The 9,916-nt window shown below is 43.0% G+C and overlaps 1 protein-coding gene across 15 annotated transcripts in view; it reads left to right on the forward strand.

Moving 5' to 3' along the window:
• Positions 1–9,916, forward strand: part of RBM20 (RNA binding motif protein 20) — a 155,771-nt gene that overhangs the window by 115,973 nt on the left and 29,882 nt on the right. For all 15 annotated transcript variants that reach the window (XR_003093852.1, XR_003093853.1, XM_025203187.1 and 12 more), the window contains one exon: positions 8,069–9,236. Coding sequence is in view for 13 of the 15 variants with exons in the window: in XM_025203187.1 (XP_025058972.1) it covers positions 8,069–9,236 (1,168 nt within the window). In the remaining 2 variants the exon portion in view is untranslated. The remainder of the gene's footprint in view (positions 1–8,068; positions 9,237–9,916) is intronic.

Consider the following 9,916-nt stretch of genomic DNA (forward strand, 5'->3'; position numbering starts at 1 on the left):
AGGAATGCCTGGCGTAGTGTGTAAAATTAAAATATTTTTGTATTTCAGATTGCTTTGGAAATGTTTGTGTGCTCTAAAATGGATCCCCTTTTTCAGAGAAGTTGGCTACATATATATATTTGTCTACCCTTGAAATGAAAATGGCTTTCATCTTTGAAACTTTCTCACATGTTTGTTTTCACAAAGTCTTTGAAGGAAAAATATAATTTAAAAATCCCCCTAAATATAAAGCCAAATTCATCTTTGGGGGCCGTATAATCACAGAACACACCAATTGCATGTAGAATTCCCCAAAGCAAATTAAATTTTGCAGAATTTTTCAAGCATAATATTTTTCCTAACATATTTAAGCTCACACCAGGTGCAGCATGCCATTTATATGTATATGCAAGTGTTCCCTAAACCACTAATTCCAGCTGAATTCAATCACTCCATAAATAGAATTCATTTTTCCCCTGTGGTGTAGGTTGTAGCCATGTTGATCCAAGGACATAGGCAGACAAGGTTCTTTGGGTGAATCTGATATCTTTTATTAGACCAACTTAAATAGTTGGAAAACATTTTTTTCCAAGTTTTTAAGTTGGTCTGATAAGTGATATCAGATTCACCCAAGGAACCTTGTTGATATTGATAGGTAATTTATCAGATGGTACTTTGAGTAATTATTTTTGGCTTTGAATAAGCAACCACAGATTCTGTATGTATTCTGTCACAACCCAAAGGTGTGATTTTGTTTTGTGTGCGCTTTGGCCCCACTGAATTATTTTCCCGCCAATTTGTAGCTTTCTTTGCAGTGTGCATTTCTTCTTTGCAGCACAGAAATGCACTTTGCAAAGAGTTCCCGCCATTTGTATTATAATTCGAGCCCCATTATTGGCTTGTGTGAAATTATTCACACGTGGCGGCTAGCGATTGGCTTGCTAGCCGTATAAAAGGCTTGAGTGGTTTCCGCCCAAGTTGGAGGACTCCACGAACACCAGGAGGAGGAGACTTCACGCTGTGTGAAGATCTCTAAGCGCTGCGGAGCCTATCGGACCCAGTGCATTTCAAGCAGGCAACAGGGGTCTGATCAGCCTCTAGCCTCTCCCCGTCGCCGTTCGCAATCCTCGACGTATCCCTCTCCCTGCGCGCAAAAGGATCCACGGAGCCTCGACAACTCCGTGGGAGTGATCCGAATATTGTCTGAGTCTTCAAACGAGGATTTAAGCGGAGCTGTGCCTGGGAAACTGTCCAGCCTACACCGCGACCATCTTCGGTGTAAGTAAACAATCTTGAATCACAACCTTGAATCAACCATTAAGCGTCCGTGCCTAATTCTAGCGTGTCGCCTGTTTTCTCCGACCCAGCGTGCCCGGGCTGCTGGCCACAGCCCGCACGGCGCGAAAAAGGGCCTGGATCACTCCAGCCCGCACATATTCTAATGGACATGTTTTTTTATTGAGCCTTTTCATCACTCTCGCAGAAGGGATTACTCCACTAATCCACCAGTCCAGATACTTTACTACAGACAACTACATGTTACTGTATGCTCTTGGGAATTAAAGACTATGCAGATGGCAGATTGTTTACATTGATTAATAGGAGCAGAGCTTTGCTAAACATTGATTTTTTTGGCCAACTGAAACTGTTAAAGTGCAGCTCTTGGAGTTTTCAAGAATCTCAGCTTTCACTCTAAAAGAAAGAAGGTTCTAGCGTCTCGTTTGTGGAAAAAATGTGGAGAATGTGACACAAGTGTAATTAACAAAATTAAAAGAGGAAATGAATGCAAACTTGATTTTTTTTTAAAGTTAGCATGCTCATGATTTTTAGACACTTGGGGTTGGTAATATTGGGAAAATTAGGTAATGGGTTGTTTTATCCATATATGTTTTAAAATTGAGCTAATTAATCATCATTAAACCTCATTTCCTTACACATAATAGAATGCACCATCCCCTGAAATTGGGTTATATAAATACTAAGCCAGGAAGCTTAAGATAGAAGCACCCTGCTTTGATTTCTGCTGCAGCAGTTGTTGCATTGCTATTCAGGCAGCTAAGGGAATCAGTTGACTTAATTTCCCCTTGTTCTTTACTCCAGAAGTGTCTCCAGAAGTAACGATTGTCTCTTTTTCATGATCTTGATGATCATGCTAATGTTTCTTAGGTCAATTTTGCTGTCTGCTAGCTGCTACTGATTTCTCACCTACTATTTTACACCCATGGAGACCAGTGTTCAGGAGCAGCGGGGTTTCAGCTTTAGTTAAGCAGGAAAGGGAAGGTGAGTCAACTGAAGATTTGGCTCTGTCCCTGCACAAGGCAGCCATAATTCTGGAAAAATATTTTTTCTTTATTCTGTCTTTCAAAAACAAGATGTGTATTATATTTTGAGGCATGTTGCATGTGAGGAAATACGTTATCTTTACTGAAAAGAATCTTTCTCCAGCTTATAAAACCTTCACTGTTTTGATAAAAATGTCTTTTAGGGTGCTCTGCAAAATTGTGCTAAAAGGAGCTAGTCATAAATGCAAGTACTGTATTAAGGCTGTGTCAGTGGTACAGAGAAACAGGTTTTAAAATTTATGTATTTTTGACTTGCACAGCCTGTCCTAGGGCCCATATTATGTAACAAATCAAGGCCCTCAAACCTATTCCTATATTTCACGGCTCTTCAAACATAGAAACCCTTTGCTGGACACCTCTGCTCCTAGGTGCCTTATCTACAACGTGGACCTTTCCTCCCAGGCTAGGGACAGACATTACACATAAACTGGTTTAAGTGATCAGAAACAGGTTTAAACCTGTAACAGAAGAAACATTCAGTGCACATAAACCAGTTTCACAATGGCTGAAACTGGTTTGAGATAAACCTGGTTGAATGTAGTATCAGGTTTAATACTGGGTCAAACCAGTTTATGCAATGTCTGTTCCAGACCCCTTCCTGGTTTAAGTTAAATCTACATCCCGGCATGCTCTTTGGGCTGTGGGGGGGGGCTCTCTGCTTCAGAGAGCTGGGCTGGCCCCTCCCCTCTGCTCCCTGGCTGCAGCTCTGGCAGAGACCTGCAGGCACAGGAGTGTCTGCCTGTCTTCCCCGTGCTTCCTGCCCCCCCCCCCACCCCCCAACTTGCTGCATAAGCAGGGATCCCCCACTCCTTCCCTCCCACAGCATGGACTATAGCACAGACTTTAGCTAGGATAGTGTATGCTAGCTAATGCTGGGAGGTATCTGTGTAAGGCAGACAGGACAGTGTTTGCTCAGGGCTTTTTGGAGCTAATCAACAGGTCATCTGGTAGTGTCCCTACTTGGAATGTTTCCTTCCTTAGAAAAAGTTGTTTAAGAGCTTGAACTAATGAGAAGAGCTTTGTCTTCTGATGGGTTGCTAAATACTGATAACAGAACTGATAAATGCTCTGTTATCAAGGAGGTGGGGTGAACCACTCCCTAATCAGTGTCCTGCCAGGGCCTGGCCACAGCCCCCTTAGCTCAGCACTGTGGAAGGAAAGGCTGCTGTAGGCCCCCACCCCCCCGCCCTGCTTCTAGTCTAAGCCACTGCATGTGCTGGCATTTTTTCAGTCCAGAGGGGATGTCTGTGCAGTTACAAACTGATTCAGCTTAGGCAAGTTAGATTAACCTACAAAGATTGAATCAATTCAGACTCAGGCTTTTTGAATGTCTGTCCCTAGCCCCAATGACTCATTGCTACACATTTCCAGCCATCGCTTGGGAGGAGGAAACTATTAAAACTACTTTAATGTTGTGATGTGAAGCACCCCAAAGTCTGGAAATTCCAAAGTGAATTTGAAACCCTGTCCCCAAGATGTCTAGGTGCCTTGTCCCTTTCCAATGCCACTTTTGATGGTTTTATACTTTAACAGGAGTCAGGGTAGTGATGGCAGTTGCTTCTTTGAATTAGTGGCTTAATCTTACCCTGTGTGACCCAGGTTCTTATGCCGACATACCTATGGGACTGTTCAGCAGAGGGATAAAGCAGGTAGGTAGCTGAGCCACCTTCCAACCACCTGATGCCACTGGAGGGTAAGGCAGTGACTGAGATGCTCTGCTTGGCTGCTGATGAAGAAGAGTCCTCCACTTCCTGGCACAATACCAGGCACCAGTCTCAGCTGCCCAGGCGTATTTCTCCTCATGCCCCGCTTAAAATGGACAAATGCTTTGCTGTTGTAAGCAAAGCAGGTTCCTCCAGTTGTCTGGGGCTGGTCTGTAAACTGCAGATTGGAAATCACTATATTAAAGCATTAGAACAGGCTGTGAAGCTACCCAAAGCTCACAAATTCACCAGTGTTTACAACACATGAAGTACCTGGTGGCTTCATGGTTTGCTATGATGACACTTGAGATAAAGAATTTTCCTGACTGTCTTTCCTGACGCACAATCCCATGTGTCCCAGTGTAGGTGGAAGGACTTGGGCATCGCAGCTCTTTCGATGTGTCTATGTTGTTCCCCCAACGTGGTGGAATTAAACCATTGAAAACATCTGATTCTCCAAAATCTCAGAGCATTATAAGCGGGGCTACCAGCCCCTCAAGTTTTCATTTTACTTTAAAACTACTCCCCCATTCTTTGTTATGCACATACCACTTTATTATAGAGTTGTATTGCTTATACAATGTGTGGGATGAGTTAACAGCTAAGAATGAAACAATGGCTCAGATTGCATCGAGTCCCAGACAGCACAGTATTAACAAGGAGATTCCAGATGTTAGCTACACAATACATCTTTCATGGTGTATAATTAAGTCTAATAGTGTGCCTAATTCTCCGCTGCTTGTAACAACATGCTTGCTAGTTTTCTGCCACTTCACTGCATATTAAAGCAACAATGTTTTGCTAATTTGAGGCTTGATCCTGTGTTGAGCAGTCTGTTAATATCCACATGGGATTTGTGGGTGTTTAGCATCCCTCAGGATTGGGGGGGTTTGTATGCACATGTATTATTATGACCATGAGTGCATGCCAATTCCTTTAATAAATTAATCTACAACACCCCCTACCATAAAATTAGGCCAACTAGCGAGCAATGGGAAGTAAAACCATAGGGAAAACCAACAGCATTGCAGACCCAAAGCTTACTGATCTGAACTTGCTCTGCAAGCAGGGAGTTGTGCTGTTCCGTAATGAAGCATTTATTCAAACTGTTTGATAGTCTTGGAGACAGATGCGCTTTGCAGTTGCTAATGGAGGTTTAGTGTTAAACATGAAACCCGTTCATTTTTTTTTTTAGGCTTACTTTAGATTTAAACAGATGTTTTTCTAATCTGTGGTTTTAAAAATGTAGCTCACTGACAAGCCATCACAATTAATGACAACTTTATCCCTGCACTTTAGCAAATTGGTCAATTATTAACAGTAAATGTTGTATGGTAATTGATGTCTAGCTCTTGTTGGTTGGAAAGGGCCAAACCGAAGTTTAATACATTTTGACAATATGAACAAATTGAGTGTTGGACAGCATTCCTGTTATTCAATAGCCTAGTACTGTATGTAATAGCTCTAAGAATGAACAACCATTTGAAAAGTGTTGATTATGTGTGGCATATGTCAGCAGAGGCTGTGGAAAGTAATAGCTCTGGTTGGCGGAGAGTAGATGCCGCCATTTCTTTGTAAGGGCTTTAAAGTGGCTATGGGCACGTCTACATGTCGTCTACATGTTGTCCTACATTGCCATAGCGATGTGCTAGGTTACCAGACAGTGCGTTATGGCAGCATAGCAATCATGTGAGTCTACATGTCATCGGCAGCTACTTCGTTGTAGCAGCATGCTCCCCTGTTATAGCGGGCTGCTACGGTGAACTAGCAGTGAAAACTAACCATGCGCTGTGCACACAGCGCAGTATGGGCAATTACTGCACCATGCTTTAATGCTTCCAAAAGGAAGTGCAGGTAGTTCTCGACTTACAATGTTTCGAGTTACGTTTCGCGCTTACAACGTTTATAAATTGACACCCTGTTTCAACTTTGACATCAGTTTCAACTTTACAACACTTGATCTGATGCAATGCCACACCAGAGAACAAGTTCGCTGCGTCACCAATCTCCCTGGAGAACATCTGTCCAAACTTCTTGGACACTGTCTTTAAGAAAGCAGACAAGACTCCAGAAAACCTGCAGCCAAGACTCCTGAGAACACTCTGGCTAAGAACCCTTCAAAAAGTCCAACCAAGAGCCTTTCAAAAAGTCCAGCAAAGTCACCTCAAAGAAGTCCTTCCAAACCAATATGATTGCTATTTACAATATAAATACATTAGTGGAGCTATGTTACTCATCTATAATTGATCGAGTACAAAATTCTGGGTTATTTTTGGTGTCGATAGGGTATCTGGCCTTGGTTCAGGAACCAATCCCCCATTTATAACATTGTTTCTTATGAGAAAATTTGTTCTGAGTTGCAACATTTCGATTTAAGATGCGGTTTTCAGGAACCAGTTGTGTCATAAGTCCGAGGACTGCCTGTACTAAAGCCCGATGTCGTAACAACGTTGCCACGACCCATTCTTTTATGGTACTCATGGAAGGCGTGTGGCCAAAGGGTACCATGTAATGCACATCCACAACAGATTTTCCTGTTTCTTGGAAGAACACAGGATGGTCATTGTTGGCAGATCGGGCACTGGTGTCCATATTTAGGACCATGTATTTTCTATTACATAGCTGTGTTCTAAGTTGCTTATAAATTTAACCATTCACGCTGAGATTTCTCTATGCTGTTTGCCTCAAGCTGAGTGGTCATTTTGGTAGGGTTGTTTTTTTTTTTTTCCCAGGTTTCTCCAAAAATAATTCAGCTGTTTCAGAGATCGAAGTTAGGGCAAAATGCATTGCTATAACCGAAAATATATGCTGACCAGAAAGGGTGCTGTGTGCGTTAATTAGGTAATGCTTTGTAAAACAATGTAAAAAAAGAAATCAGTATGCGTGTGTGAAGTGTTATAGAATAATAGAAGAATATAGATCAAAGGTACCTTAGGAAGTCTCTTCCCCAGACCAGATTATTCTTTCCCAACCCCCTTCCAAATATTGATCTAATCTGCACTGAAAAGCTTTCCAGTGACACACATCCCACAATTTCTCTAGGTAATCCACTCCAGAGCTTAACCATTCTCAGAGTTAGAAAATCCTTTCTAACATCTTACCCTAAATCTTCCTTGTTGCAGTTTAAAGTTACTGCTACTTGTTCTGTCTCCCGTGGGCACAGAGAACAATGGATCTGCATATTCTTTATAACACCCATTTTGTATTTGAAGACTGTTCTCAAGCATCTCCTCAACCGTCTCTTCTCCAGGCTATAAGCCCTTCCTTAAATGACTGCTTTCACCCGACCAGCTTTGTTGTGGACTCCTTTTTTACGCTGACTCAATAGAGAATCCCATTTGTTGCAACCTGTAGTATAGGAAAGTAGAAGATGTGTGAGAGGGTTTATGATAGCAGTGTACTGATTTGAACTGTGGCCAGCACAGAATCAGCAGTTCTCGGAGCAAGTCAGTGGTCTGATTCCCCTTCCTAATATTATCACAAAAGCACTATCAGAAGCCATAATGCTTCAGTAGAGAGGTCCAGGATTGCATTAACCTTGAAGGGGGAATTACTGTCTAGCCCCTGGCATCATCCTTTAATTTTAAGCCAAAGGTTGATGCAAATGTTGGGGAGTCTCTTGAAAATCTTGTACTTCTGTTTCTCTTCTGTGGATATACAGTTTGCCAGTCATGAGTGTAACATACACTTTAAATGAGTTGATGTCTTCTTCAAAATCCACTGAAGGCAATGGAGTTTTTCAATTGATGTCAGTGGGCTTTGGATCGGATTCAAAAGTGAGGTTTTTTTAAAGGTGATCTTGAAACATTAATCTCTGCAGTAACATCTTAATTAAAATGAATACGGCAGCAGACACTTCATTAGAAGAGACTGTTAATACAGCATCTTTAATCATCCCCTCCCCCTTCCCTGGTTTAGAGAAAGTAAATCTCAAGGACGGGTGAGGGGTGGAGGGGTGATATTCCAGGCCACATTTTGGTAAGAAGGGGACACTGTTAAATTTGTGGGGTCAATTTAACTCACCTGTCTCCTGTTCCTTTCCAGTGCTGCGAAGCTTCTGGAGAAGAACCCATTCTCTGTCAGCACCCCGAATCCTTTGCTTCCTTCTCCTGCCAGTCTCCAGCTCGCTCAGCTCCAAGCTCAGCTTACCTTGCACAGGCTAAAATTGGCTCAGACAGCAGTCACCAGCAACCCAGCAGCTGCAAGTGTCCTGAATCAAGTGCTCTCCAAAGTGGCCATGTCTCAGCCGCTGTTTAACCAGTTACGGCATCCGTCCATGATCAGCACCCCCCAGGGGCATGCCGGAGGACCTCCGCAAGGACCTGGGATCACTAATGCTAGGTTTCCATCTAGTGGAATCCCTTTTCCAGCACAAAATCCGGCTCTGGCAGCACAAGGAGGAAGCACAGGGCCTGTTGGGAACATGCAGACACAAAACCCAAGCGCTGTGGTCATGAACCCCTTTGGGAGTGTAATGTCTCAGGCGTCCAGTCAACAGGCTGTAGTGATGGGTCTGAATAAGACTGGTCCCTCAACTGTTGCAGGAGGATTTTATGAATACAGTAAACAAAACGTTTCTGCCCCTCAAGTGTACACGTCAGATGCAGAACAATCCACTCAGCACAGCTTTATAACCACTGGGTCGCATTCAGGAGTGTCCTATGAGGGTCATTTTTGTCCTTCAGGCCAGCTCAAACATGACAGCCAGTCTGGGTTTCAGAAAGATTTCTATGGACCCAATTCTAAAGGGCAGCCTACAGCAGGGCTACAGCCATTGGCTTTCCCGGGTGATCAAATTGTGAGTCAAAAAGCAGAGCCAGGTCCCGTGTTACATGGTGCAGGTACAAACAACCAGTGGGAAGATGTCCCTAATTTCTCCAGCCAAAACAAGCCTGACCTAATGCCCAGTCCCAGGATGTGGCCATCGACAAGTCAGCAGTATGAAATAAGAAACGAGCTCTACAACCCCGAAGAACCCACCCCTGACACAAAGTTTAGCTCTGGGGCTCCAGGTCCTTTCAGCAGACTCAACAATAGTAAACAGAGCTTCAGCAGTTCCCGAATGAGGCAGGATGAGGACCCGGTGGCAAATGCATCCAATTTGCCTGTGAGATCTCTACAGCCTCATGAGTTAAATGACTTTCATGGGATAGCCCCGCTTCACTTCCCACATGTCTGCACGGTCTGTGACAAAAAGATCTTTGATCTAAAGGTAAGTGACTCTAAGGGATTGTTCTGCTCTAAAAAGTAATTTGATGGAATTGATTTTGGGGTCTCTATGTTCATATTGTCTCACTTCACTGTGCATTGAAAGGGTCAGCTGTACAAGTAAGAATGTCTTGGTTGATTTTTAAATGCCAGTCCTAGAAATGTGCAGGGGTGTAGGTTGTAGCCATGTGGGTCTAAGAACAGAGGCAGGGAAATCTGATATCTTTTATTAGACCAACTCAAATAGTTTGAAAAAATGACAAAGGGTATGTATACCCGAAAGCTTGCTAAAAAGGGCCCTAGAAATCAAATGTCTGTCTGAGAGTCAGGTTGCATTCTTTTACCCTTGCATATTCTCACAAGACATACTGATGTTTTAAAACAAAGGATTCTGCCTGTGTGACCCTAGCAACCTTTGTTAGTGTAATCCAGATATAACTGTGGGCATAATTTGTGGATTTGACTGACAGATTGTAATTCTATTTTGCGGCCACATCAACATGCCTGGTGCAGAGGGGCTGGACCCGATGATCTTCCAAGGTCCCTTCCAGCCTTACAGTCTATGAATTTATGAACATTTATTCCATTCCTGTGAAAATGGTGGAAAACCAGTGTTGTCGCTCTTTAGCTTGGTGTTTTTTTTAAAGCACTAGCTTAAGATGTGAAAGCTAAGGGTCAAGTCTT

The sequence above is a fragment of the Alligator sinensis genome, unplaced genomic scaffold, assembly GCF_000455745.1.
Source record: "Alligator sinensis unplaced genomic scaffold, ASM45574v1 scaffold559_2, whole genome shotgun sequence".
Taxonomy (NCBI): Eukaryota; Metazoa; Chordata; order Crocodylia; family Alligatoridae; genus Alligator; species Alligator sinensis.